The sequence below is a fragment of the Jaculus jaculus genome, chromosome 4 (genome assembly GCF_020740685.1).
Source record: "Jaculus jaculus isolate mJacJac1 chromosome 4, mJacJac1.mat.Y.cur, whole genome shotgun sequence".
Classification (NCBI taxonomy): Eukaryota; Metazoa; Chordata; class Mammalia; order Rodentia; family Dipodidae; genus Jaculus; species Jaculus jaculus.
This window is the reverse complement of record NC_059105.1, coordinates 14,589,573-14,603,098: the sequence shown is the minus strand read 5'-3', so window position 1 is coordinate 14,603,098 and position 13,526 is coordinate 14,589,573. Positions and strand designations below refer to the sequence as shown.

At 41.9% G+C, this 13,526-nt stretch overlaps 1 protein-coding gene across 2 annotated transcripts in view; it reads right to left on the bottom strand.

The window, feature by feature from the left end:
- Usp37 (ubiquitin specific peptidase 37) overlaps positions 1-13,526 on the bottom strand; it is a 105,816-nt gene that overhangs the window by 75,042 nt on the left and 17,248 nt on the right. For both annotated transcript variants that reach the window (XM_045146754.1, XM_045146755.1), the window contains exons 5-7: positions 9,475-9,575; positions 7,167-7,345; positions 5,291-5,368 (exon numbers count right to left, since the gene is read on the bottom strand). In XM_045146754.1, the coding sequence (XP_045002689.1) occupies positions 5,291-5,368; positions 7,167-7,345; positions 9,475-9,575 (358 nt within the window). The remainder of the gene's footprint in view (positions 1-5,290; positions 5,369-7,166; positions 7,346-9,474; positions 9,576-13,526) is intronic.

Genomic DNA, 13,526 nt, shown 5'->3' with positions numbered 1-13,526 from the left:
CTACTAAGTAAACTTAAAGAATTTTTTCTTTATTTATTTCAGAGTGACAGACACAAATATAGAAAGAATGGGTGCACCAGAACTCCAGATACATGCGGCACCTTGTGCATCTAGCTTATGTGGGTACTGGGGAATCAAGCCTCGAACCAAGGTCCTGAGGCTTCACAGGCAAGCACTTATCTGCTAAGCCATCTCTCCAGCCCAGAAGTTTTTTCTTTAAACAGAGGTCAAACCAGGAGCTTGCTTCCAAAGACTGCCAGATTGAGCTCAATTCTTCAGCCACATACATCAATCCAGACACAAAAACTGATGCAAGCATATGGTGCTAAATTACAGCAAAAGGAGACCCTGGTTTGCCCACGTCCACATAAATAAGTAGGTAGGTAAATAGGCAAAGTAAATAAAGTTGTTTTTGTCCCCCTCCCCCAAAGGCAGGGTTTCACTCTATTCACTCTAGTCCATGCTGACCTGGAAATCACTATGTAGTCTCAGGGTACCCTTGAATTCAAGGTGATACTCCTACCTCTGACTTCCCCAAGTGCTGAAATTAAAGGTGTATGCCACCAAGCCTGGCCAAGTTTTTGGTTTTCCTTTGTAAAGTTAAATCAGAGAGAGCAAGAAAATGTAGATTTTTCTTGGTTAAAAAGCACGATTTGATGAGATGTTTCATCTAAGACCAAAAGAATCAATTAAGAAGCAATCTTAGAGGCTGGAGAGATGGCTTAGCAGTTAAGGCGTTTGCCTGCAAAGCCAAAGGATCCCAGTTCGACTCTCCAGGACTCATGTAAGCCAGATGCACAAGGAGGCGCACGCATCTGGAGTTCGTTTGCAGTGGTTAGAAGCCCTGGCATGCCTATTCTCTCTCTCTCTCAAATAAATAAATAGAATATATTTTTTAAAAAAAAAAAAAAAAAAGAAGTTTCTGGGCATGGTGGTGCATGCCTTTAATCCCAGCACTCGGGAGGCAGAGGTAGGAGGATTGCTGTGAGTTTGAGGCCACCCTGAGACTCCATGGTGAATTCCAGGTCAGCCTGGGCTACAGTGAGACCCTACCTCGAAAACCAAAAAAAAAAAAAAAAAAGAAATCTTACTGGGGATGTAGCTCAGTTGGTAGAGTGCTTGCCTAGCATTCATGAAGCTCTGGGCTCAATTCCGCACAATACATAAAACTGGGCAGAGTGGTGCTTGCTTGTAATTCCAGCACTTGGGAAGCATAGACAGAAGGATCAGGAATTCAAGATCTTGTCTTGGGACCAAAAGGGTTTCAGATATTGGAGTTTTATTAATGTTTGAATATTAACATACATATGTAATGATATCTCTTTGGGATAGGAACCATATCTAAGTAAAAAATTCATTCAGGTTTCAGATATACCTTATGCACATACACTAAATACAATTATATATATATTTAAACCTTTATATATTTTTTAAACCTTTGTGGCTTGGTTGTGATCTTTCATGAGGTTCAATGTGTTAGTTTCCATCTGTGGCTTATACTGGGACTCAGAAAGTTTCATATTTTGTACCATTTCTAATTTCAGAATTTTGGAGTAAGGATGCTCAAACTATATCTTTTTTAAAAAGTACACTTGGGCTGGGTGTGGAGGTGCACGCCTTTAATCCCAGCCCTCGGGAGGCAGAGGTAGGACAATCACCATGAGTTCAAGACTACCCTGAGACTGCAAAGTGGACTCCAGGTCAGCCTTGACTAGACTGAAACCCTACCTTTGAAAAGGAAAAGTATATTTGCTGGGCGTGGTGGTGCACTCCTTTAATCCCACCACTCAGGAGGCAGAGGTAGGAGGATTGCTGTGAGTTCAAGGCCACCCTGAGACTACATAGTGAATTCCAGGTCAGCTTGCACAAGAGTGAAACCCTACCTTGAAAAAAATAAAAAGTTTACTTTATTCATTAAGGAGGAAGAGAAAGAGAGGGTGAAAGAGAGAAAGGGGAGCAGAAAGAGAATGAGCACGTTCCAGCCACTGCAAATAAATTCTAGATGCACGTGCTACCTTGGGCATTTGACTTAGAAGGGTTCTGTGGAGTCGAACCTGGGTCCTTAGGCTTTGCAGGCAAGTGCCTTAACCATTAAACCATCTCTCCAGCCCCAAACTATGTCTTAAATGAACAAATCATTAGGTTTACAGAGAATATATGAGTTCCAGCCAAGGGAAGAGGAGTGATTCCCACTCACCATTATTTTCTTTTTCTTTTTTTTTTTAGAGAGAGAGAGAGAGAGAGAGATTGGTGTGCCAGGGCCTCAAGCCACTGCAATAGAACTCCACAAGCTTGTGCCACCTAGTGGGTATGTGTGACCCTGTGCTTGCCTCACCTTTGTGCATCTGGCTTATGTGGGATCTGGAGAGTTGAACATATATCCTCAGGCTTCTAAAAATTTAGTGTTACTTGCAAAAGCCAAAAATAAGTGGTATTGGGGCTGGGACTATGGCTTAGCAGTTAGAAGCACTTGGTTGCAAAGCCTGCTGCATTGAGGTTCAATTCCTAAGCTATCCACATAAATCAGAGGCAGAAAGTGACATTTGTTTGCTCTGGCAAAAGGTCCTGGTGCACCCTGTGCCTGAGACACACACACACACACACACACACACACACTCACTCACACACATTAAGATTTAAAAATATGTGGTACTGATTTTGTATGAGAGGATAAAGACATGGATATTATAGAATGAAAAACTAGTGATTACTGCTATGCAGCAACAAATATTCAACAGAGCTTTCATTTCGGAGTATGGAGACAGCTCAGTTGGTAAAGTGCATGATCCCCAGAACCCCTGGGGAAAAAAGCTGGGCATTGTGAAACATCCTTGTAATCCCAGTACTGGGGAGGTGGAGACAGGTGGATAACCTGGGCTCACCAGTCTAGCCTAATTAGGTCATTGAGAGACCTTGCATCAAAACAGAAGGATGGGAGCTGGGCATGGTGGTGCACACCTTTAATCCCAGCACTCTGAAATTGTATTTAATCATCAGGTCAGCCTGGGCTAGAGTGAAACCCTATCTCAAGAAAAATAAAATAAAATAAATAAAAATTAAAAAGGTGAATGGCACATGAGGAATGATACCTGAGGCTGTCTGTTGCCTCTGCCCAAACACTTACACATGTGTACCCCCACACACATGAACACGTGCACAAATATACTCTCTCATCTATAATGCTTAGAAACATAGACCTCTTACTCCTTGAATCTATACAGAACAACTGTCTGTGTTAGTGCTTCTTACTACTTTCAACAAGGTCTTATTTGTTAAGGCTGGTAGATGAACACATCAGAAGGAATCTAGGACTCTTGGGTTATTACAGTTTCAGATTTCAGTGACATCACCTATAGACTTTCACAGCTGTCACAGCAGCAGCATAAATTTACAGAGTTTCTGTGGCTTCTTAACTGTTCTTGTTGATACCGTAATCTGAAATAATAGCTAACTGCTGGAGTATTTCTGGTAAGGTATTGAGACTACTGATTAATAACTACTTAGAAGTTTTCTCCCTCCAAAGACAAAAAGAAAAATAAAATAGCAAGAAAAGCTGGGTGTGGCAGCACATGCTTTTAATCCCAGCACTTGGGAGGCAGAGGTAGAAGGATTGCAGTGAGTTCAAGGCCTGCCTGAGATTACATAGTGAATTCCAGGTCAGCTAGTGGGAGACACTACCTCAGAAAAAAAGAAAAAGCAAAAAAAAACTTCACATTAGAAAGAAGATTATGAGCTGGTGGACCCCTGGGGCAGGGAGATAACTCAGTAGACAAAGCACTTGCTTGTAAGCATAAAGACCACAATTTGAATCCCTAGCATCCAAGTAAATGCTGAGCGGGTGTAGCAACTAGCTCTAATCCAGCACTGGGGAGGGGAAGACAGGGAATCCAAAGGGTAAATTGGCTAGACTAGCCAAACCAGTGAGCTATGAGAAGTGAGAGGCTGTGCTCTCTAAATAAGGTGATCAGTTGAGGAAGGCACCCAATCTCCACCTGGAGTCCACATGCATGGGCACATGTGCACTTGCAGGCATGCTCATAAACAAACATGATGCATACATTAAAAGAACAAAGAAATTTTATTTTATGTTTTTCAGCTCTATTCTTCCTCTTAATAGTGCAGATAAAAGAAAGCAGTGGCACACACCTTTAATCCCAGGATCCCTGTGAAACAGAGGTAGGTGGATCACCATGAGTTTGAGGCCACCCTGAGATTACACAGTGAATTCCAGGTCAGCCTGGACTAGAGCGATACCCTACCTGGAAAAACAAAACGAAAGAAAGGAAGGAAGGAAGGAAGAAAGAAAAGGAAAAAAAGGGGGAGAAAAGGAAAAGAGGAGGGGCTGGGGAGATGGCACAATAAATAAAGTGTTTGCTGTGCAACTCTTAATTATCTGACTTCAGATCCCTAAATCCTATATAAAGGCCACAGCTCTGTTAGGTTTCTGTAATTCCATGTGCCTATAGGGAAATGGGAGGCAGAGGCAGGAGAATTTCCCAGAAGATGGAGCAGTGAACACGAAGCCAAAAGATTCTACCTCAAACAAAGTGGAAAGTGAGGACCAACATGAAAGTTGTCCTCCTCTTGGGCTGGAGAGATGGCTTAGCGGTTAAGCGCTTGCCTGTGAAGCCTAAGGACCCTGGTTCGAGGCTCGATTCTCCAGGACCCACATTAGCCAGATGCACAAGGGGGCGCACACATCTGGAGTTCGTTTGCAGTGGCTGGAGGCCCTGGTGTGCCCATTCTCTCTCTCTCTCTGCCTCTTTCTTTCTCTGTCAGTCGCTTTCAAATAAATAAAAATAAAAAAAATTAAAAAAAAAAAAAAGGAAGTTGTCCTCTGGTCTCCACACACACAGCAAACAAACAAACAAATGAAAGAAAGCAGGGGCTGGGGAAGATGATTTAGCACCTAAAGTGCTTGCTTGCAAAGCCTGCCAGCCCAGGTTCAATTCCTCAGCAACCACACAAAGCTAGACATAGGTGGTGTATGTGTTTGGTGTTCATTTGTAGTGGCAAGAGAACCTGTGCATGCATGCACTCATACATATGTTAATTAATAAATAATCTTTTCAAAGCAAGAAAGGAGCAGTGCAATGACATGACAAAAGCACTGCAATGGCCAAATTCTCTCTATCAATGCTATAATCTATCATCACCAAGACAGCTTAAAATTCTTGCATCATTGGAATTCTCACTAACTAAACATTCTTGCAACTCTTCCCTAGTGGTCATATTTATTACATATAAGAAACACTGATCAAGAGCCATGAAGATTCTCAGAGCAACTTACGATGATGAATCATTTTCCTTGGGATAATCTTCAGACAACTCTGTTCCAGGTGATAACATTCTTTTCCTCTTTTCAGGGCTATGGAGAACAGAAGAAAAAAAGATACTTTTATAAGTCATAATTCATACCATCAAAAATTATAAGCCAGGGGCTAGCGAGATGGCTTAGCGGTTAAGGCACTTGCTTGCAAAGCCAAAGGACTCAGGCTCAAGTCCTCAGAACTCACATAAAACGAATGCACATTGTGGTGCATGCGTCAGGAGTTTGTCAGGAGTTTGTCTGTGGTAGCTAGATGCCCTGGCACACCCATTCTCTCAAATAAAAAATAAAAATATATTAAATAACAAAAATTATAAGCCAACACAGGGGCTGGGAAGATGCCTTAGCAGTTAAAGGCACTTCCTTGCAAAGCCTGCTAATCCAATTTAATTTCCAAGGCCATCTACATAAGGCAGACTCAAAAAAGTGGTGTTCACTTGAAGAGGCATGACCACACACACATGCACAAAAATAAAAATTAAAAAATATACATGTCAACATACCCCAAGACGGGAAATGTGATTGTTATCTAATTATTTGGTTGGGAGGGTGATTAAAGTAGGGTTTCACTCTAGCCTAGGCTGACCTGGAATTCACTATGTAGTCTCAGGCTGGCCTTGAACACACAACAATCCTACCTCTGCCTCCCAAGTGCTAGGATTAAAGGTGTGTGCTACCATGCCCCACTTTTTTTTTCTTTTTTTAAAGTTTTCTCAAATAGGCAGGGAGCTGAAGAGATGCCTTAGCAGTTAAGGCATTTGTCTATGAAGTCTAAGAACCCAGATTCAATTCCCCAAAGCCATGTAAGCCAAATGCACATGATGGCACATACATCTGGAGTTCGTTTGCAGTGGCTAGAAGCCAAGGCACACCCATTCTCTCCCTCCCTCTCTTTCTCTCAATAAACAAATATTTTCTAAAAAAAAAATTAGCCGGGCATGGTGGCACATGCCTTTAATCCTGGGAAGCAGAGGTAGGAGGATCGCTGTGAGTTCGGGACCACCCTGAGACTCCATAGTGAAATCCAGGTCAGCCTGGGCTAGAATGAGGCCCTACCTCAAAAAAACCAAAAAATAAAAATAAAATTAAAACAACCAGGCAGAGGGCTGGAGAGATGGCTTAGCGGTTAAAGTGTTTGTCTGCAAAGTCAAAGGATACCAGTTTGAATCTCCAGGACCCATGCAAGCCAGATGCACAAGGGGGCTCATGTGTCTGGAGTTCGTTTGCAGTGACTGGAGGCCCTGGCGCGCCCATTCTCTCTCTCTCAAATAAACAAATAAACCAGGCACAGAAAGAGAGGGAGGGAGGGAGGTAGAGAGCTAGCACAACAGGGCCTGCAGCCACTGCAAACAAATTCCAGACACATGCGCCACCAAGTGCACCTGGCTTTACATGGGTACTGGGGAATTGAACCTGAAGCCTTTGACTTTGCAGACAAGTGCTTTAACTGCTGAACCATCTCTCTAGCCCTTCTTCCTAATTCTTCATATATTTAGATTAATATATTGTCTACATACTCAATATAAATCACTGACATAAACTGAAGACAAATACTTAGTTAGCTATAAAAAATGTGTTTCAAATTGTCTTTTTTTCCTTCAATTTCATTTCTTTTTGTTGGTTTTTATGAGCTAGGGTTTCACTCTAGCCCAGGTTGACCTGGAATTTACTGTGCAATCTCAGGCTGGCCTCCAACTCACAACAATCCTCTTCCCTCTGCCTCCCAAGTGCTGGGATTAAAGGTGTGCACCACCACATACCGCTAGTTATCCTTGGATTGCTAAAAGTTACAGAAGATATTTGTAGAAAAATACCAAGTAAGCAGAATCTTTCCTACCGGTTTTCTAATAATCCTGATCGAAGAGGTGTTGATGTAGCAGTTAAAGAAGGACTCGTCCAAGTAACAGCCATTCCACTTCCTGCTACAGTTTTAATTGATCCTCGACTTGGAGTACCAAGAACTTTTCGAAATGGAGTATCATCCTTCATTTCCAAACTTCCTCTTTTTGAAGGGGTCTGTAAGAATAAAGTTGAAGACAATTAAATCTTAGAATTAATTGCAAACTTTATTTTTCCTCCTTTTTGGGAGACCAGGTTTTATATAGCACAAGCTGGCTTTAAACTTGCTATAATAGTGAGAATGACCTAGAACTTCTGATCCTGCTTTTCACCTCTGCAGTGCTGGGATTCCAGGCATATACCATCACATCTAATTTTCTGTTCTGCTGGAGAATCAAGCCCAGAGTTTCATACATGCTAGGAAAAGCACATCAGCTGAGCTATATATTCCCACTCTAATTGGAGACTTTTTTTTTTTTTTTTTTTTTGGTTTTTCGAGGTATGGTCTCACTCTGGCTCAGGCTGACCTGGAATTCACTATGTAGTTTCAGGGTGGCCTGGAACTCTCGGCGATCCTCCTACCTCTGCCTCCCGAGAGCTGGGATTAAAGGGCACCACGCCCAGCTCATTGGAGACTTTTTTCAAAAATATTTTTATTTATGGCTGGAGAGAGGGCTTAGCAGTTAAGGTGTTTGCCTGCAAAGCCAAAGGATCCCAGCTCGATTCTCCAGTACCCATGTAAGCCAGATGCACAAGGGGGCACATGCATCTGGAGTTCGTTTGCAGTGGCTGGAAGCCCTAACGTGCCCATTTTTTCTCTCTCTAATAAATAAATAAAAAATATGTTATTACTTTGCGAGAAAGAGAGAAAGAGAATGGGCATGCTAGGGCCTCCTGCCACTGCAAATGAACACAAGATATATGTGTCACTTTGTGCATCTAGCTTTATAATGGGTACTAGGGAATCAAACCTACACACCAGCAGGCTCTTCAAGCAAGTGCCCTTAAAACACTTGGTCATCTCTCTAGCCCCAATTGTGTACTGTATTTTGTTTGTTTGTTTGTTTATTTATTTATTTTGAGGTAGGGTTTCACTCTAGCTCAGGCTGATCAGGAATTCACTATGTAGTCTCAGGCGGGCCTCAAACTCATGGCAATCCTTCTACCTCTGCCTCTGAAGTGCAGGGATTAAAGGTGTGCACCACCACGTCTGGCTTCATCTTTAATTTTTTTTTTTTTGGTTTTTCGAGGTAGGGTCTTACTCTGGCCCAGGCTGACCTGGGATTCACTATGTAGTTACAGTGTGGCCTTGAACTCATGGCAATCCTCCTACCTCTGCCTCCCGAGTGCTGGGATTATCATATTTAATTTTTTATTTTTATTTATTCATTCATTTGACGGGGGGGGGGGGAGGGAGGGAAGGTGAACGGGTATGTCAGGGCCTCCAGCCACTGCAAATGAACTCCAGACACGTGCGCCCCCTTGTGCATTTGGCTGTGGGTCCTGGGGAATCAAACCAAGGTCCTTGGCTTCGCAGGCAAATGCCTTAATTGCTAAGCCATTCCAGCGCTTCATCTTAAATTTTAAAAAAGATAAATCTCTAACAGTTGTTAGGATGGCTTCTTCAGTGGGGAGATTAAGGTAGTTTAGAGTGACCGGGTCCCAAAAGTTAAAGCTAGGAACTCCCCTGAGCCTGCCCTTACAGTTCTCATTTTGCTAGCAGTAGAAGGATATGGCAATTCTGTATTTCTTGCTGCCTAAATAAGTTCTTTGTAGTTGTTTTTCCATAAACCTGAGTCCCTACATAGGGAAGAATTCCCCTGTCCCAGAATTAAGATTCCTGGAAGGATTAAACCTGAACCTTACATTGTTGCTCAGTTTCCATTCAGAACCTATAAATGACCCCAATTTTGATCTCTAGGTGGGCCTTACCCCAATTCTGCCTACTCATTCTTAAGCTCTGGGTGTCCCCATTTCTAGAAACCCCAGAGACGTGCTTGGTTCTCCTTCTGTCACTTAAATTATATCTAATCTCTTAAACTTAAAAATAAAGGCTGGAGAGATGGTTTAGCAGTTAAGTGCTTGCCTCTGAAGCCTAAGGACCCCAGTTCGAGGCTCGATTCCCCAGGACCCACATAAGCCAAATGCACAAAGGGGGTACATGCATCTGGAGTTCATTTGCAGTGACTGGAGGCCCTGGCGCACCCATTCTCTCTCTCTCTCTCTGCCTCTTTCTCTGTCACTCTCAAATAAATAAAAATAAGCAAAAAAATTTTAAAAAGATAAAAAGATTCAAATGAATATACCTGATTGTCTGAGTAAGAAAGCTGTCTATTGGTTTCCTGCTGAGAGGCTCTGCTGCCCAAAATGGCTCCAAAACTACCAGAACCTTGAGAAGATTTCATGGCTGGCAGACAAGAAATAAAATAGTTAATCCACTTACTTGAATAAAAACATTTCTATTATATAATAGCAAGGACATGGAAGACAAAGCAGAAAAGATAAAACAACAAGTTCTTTCTGACAGAATATATATCTGAGATATATAGTAATTAAGATCTAAGGCTACTATCTCCAGCAAAATAAGTTAACACAAAAACACAAGACCACGTAATAGAAGGATAAATGTTACAAGGCAAAAAGAAAATGCAATTCTAATACAGAACTGGAGAGATGGCTTAGTGGTTAAGGCACCTGCCGGAAAAGCCAAAGGCCCCAGGTTTGATTCCCTAGTACTCATGTAGGACAGATGCACAAGGTGGCACATGCATCTGGGGATTGTTTGTAGTGGCTAGAGCCCTTGGCACACCTATTTTCTCTATCTCCCTCTCTCTCTTCTATTTCTCTCTCCTTGAAAATAAGATTATTATTATTATTATTATTATTTTTTTTTTTTTTTTTAGGGCTGGTTGTGAGCTACAGTGAGACCTTACCCCAAAAAACAAAAACAAAAACAAAAAAGCCAGGCATAGTGGCACATGCCGTTAATCCCAGCATTTGGGAGGCAGAGCTAAGAGGATCGCCCTGAGACTACATAGTGAATTCTAGGTCACCCTGAGCTAGAGTGAAAATGCTACCTTGAAAAACAAAAACAAGCCAGGTGTGGTGGCACACACCTTCAATACCAGCACTCAGGAGGCAAAGACAGTGCCATGAATTCACGGCCACCCTGAGACTACATAGTAAATTCCAGGTCAGCCTGAGCCAGAGTGAGGCCCTACTTCCAAAAACCAAAAAAAAAAAAAAAAAAAAAAAAAAAGGCTTGTTGAACTAGAGCAAGACCCTACCTTAATGAAATAAATTAAATTAAATAAATATTTAAAAAATAAAAAATAATAAAGGGCTGAACAGATGGCTCAAGTGACTAAGATATTTGCCTGAAAAGCTAAAGACCTTGAGTGTGATTCCCCAGTACCCACATAAAGCCAGAAGCACAGTGGCATATGCATCTGGAGCTCCTCTGAAGTAGCTCAAGGCCCTGGCACCTAACCCTAACTGTGGTGGTTTGAATAGATGGCCCCCAATATATTCAGTTTTTTTAAGTTTGTAGTTTGCATCTGCAGCCACCTGGCTGGAGGCAGTGTCACTGGGTGGATCTTAAGGTGTGGTGGTGGGTTTCAGATTTCAACCTAAAGATATGTAAAGCGTGCTGTGTGGCTTTTGGCTTGTGCTTCTTCTCTCTCTCTCTCTCTCTCTCTCTCTCCCTCCCTCCCTCCCTCTCTCTCTCTCTCTCTCTCTCAGCTTGGTCCTGTGAAAGCAGGCCAGCTTCTTTTGCCACTATGGAACTTCCCCTGGATCTGTAGGCTTCAATAAAACCCTTCCTCCATAACTGTGCCTGGTCCGGAAGTTCATCTCAGCAAACCTGAAGCTGTCTGCTACAAAACTAACATTAACCCATTCTTTCTATCTCCCTGTCTCTCTTCTCTCTCTCTCTGCTCAAAAATAAATTTAAAAAAATTTAATCATTAGATATGGACATATTTTGTATGTAAACATCACATGGTGCTATCCTTACCCTCCTTCCTGCTCCTTTTCTGAAGAGGCCCTCATTAAGAATGCATGTCAACCCCATGGGGATTGTGGGTCATGCATTATGGGGGCAGCAGTCAGTTATGGAGGAAATGCAATGTGTGCAAAATGTGGCTCTAACAATCTTTCTGCCCCTCTTCCAAAAAACTCCCTGAGCCAATGAAAGTATTTTTTTTTAAAAAAAATTCTATGAGCTGGGCATGGTGGCACACGTCTTTATCCAGCATTTAGGAGGCAGACGTAGGAGGATCACCATGAGTTAGAGGCCACCCTGAGACTACATAGTGGATTCCAGATCAGTCTGAGCTACAGTTGAGACCCTACCTCAAAAAAAAAAAAAAAAAAAATTACTACAATAATTTATAAGTAATACTAGGGAAGGGTTAGTCATTGTGTATTTAGGACATGAACATTAACACTAATGTAAAGGAAACATGTCTGAGAATATATATTCTCCATAACATATATTCTAAAGCATTCTCTATAAATAAAAAGTTTGTCAATTATAATAGATATACATATTGAAACACTATATGGTACTTTATAGTTATAAAATTATCTTATGCATTACTTAGAAACTTAAACTTAGGGCTGGAGAGATGGTTTGGCAGTTAAGGCACTTGCCTATGAGGCCTAAGGACCCAGGTTTGATTCCACAGAACCTATGTAAGCCAGATGTATAAAGTGGCACATGCATCTGGAGTTTGTTTACAGACGCTAAAAGGTGTGGTGAACCCATTCTATCTCCCTCTTCTCTCTTAAATAAATTTTTAAAAATTAAATTAAAAATTTACCATTCAGAATAAGCTTCTACTCCAAAATAATCCATGCTCAATCAAAAATGTTCAAAAGGAGCTGGGGGTGGTGGCACATGCCTTTAATCCCAGCACTTGGAATGCAGAGGTAGGAGGATAGCTGTGAGTTCGAGGCCATCCTGAGACTACAGAGTGAATGAATTCTATCTAGGTCAGCCTGGGCTAGAGTGAGTCCCTACCTCGGAAAAAAAAAAAAAGTTCAACAAGGCTGGCGAGATAGATGGCTTAGCAGTTAAGGTGTTTTACCCGCAAAGCCTAAGGATCCAAATTCAATTTCCCAGTACCCACATAAAGCCTGATGCACAAGGTGGCACACACATCTGGAATTAGTTTGCAGCAAAGGATGCACCCATTCCCACTCTCTCTTTCTCAAAATAAATAAATAAATAAATTTTTTTTTTCATTTATTAGAGACAAAGAGGAGGAAAGAGAGAGAATGGGTGCACCAGGGCCTCTAGCCACTGCAAACAAACTCCAGATGTATGCACCACCATGTGCATCTGACTTATGTAGGACCTGGAGAATTGAACCTGAGTCATTAGGCTTCCCAGGCATGTGCCTGAACCACTAAGCCATCTCTCCAGCCCTATTATTATTTGAGAGAGAGGAGGAGTTACAGGCAGACTGAGAGATGGACAATGCACACACCAGGGCCTCAAGCCACTACAAATGATCTCCAGATATATATGCCACCTTGTGTATCTGGCTTACGTGTGTCCTAGGGAAATCAAACCTGGTTCTTTTGGACTTGCAAGCAAGCTCTTTTAACTGCTAAGCCATCTCTCCAGCCCCAAAACATAAAAGTAGGGCTGGAGAGATGGCTTAGCAGTTAAGGCACTTGCCTACAAAGCCTAAGAATTCATGTTCCAATTTCCAGGTCCCACACAGCCAGACTCACAGTGACACAACTTAGTGTGTCACATGCACATAAGGAGACGCACATACTTGGAGTTTTTCAGAGCAGACTGAAGGTCCTGAAAAACCTATTCTCTTTCTTTCTCCCTCTCTCTCAAAATAAAAATAATAAGCTGGGTGTGGTGGTACACACCTTTAATCCCAGCACTAGGGAGACAGAAGTAGAAGGACTGCTGTGAGTTCAAGGCCACCCTGAGAATTGAGAGTGAATTCCAGGTCAGCCTAGGCTAGAGTGAGACCCTACCTTGAAATACCAATCAATCAATCAGTCAATCAATCAATAAATAAATAAAATAAAATAAAAATAATAAGCCAGGCATTAACACATGCCTTTAATCTCAGAACTTGGGAGGCAGAGGTAGGGAAATTGTTGAGTTCAAGGACAGCTTGAGATAACACAGTGAATTCCAGGTCAGCCTGAGCTAGAGTGAGACCCTTCCTCAAAAAACCAAAATAATACAATGTTCCTAATACCCTACAATATGAACTTGTATATCCTTGCTATTTTGCTTCCTCTTATATAGCTGACAAAGTGACAATAAGATTTTGAGTTTAATTACTGAATTGGGAATTTTTTCATGATTAAGGGTCATCTAGTT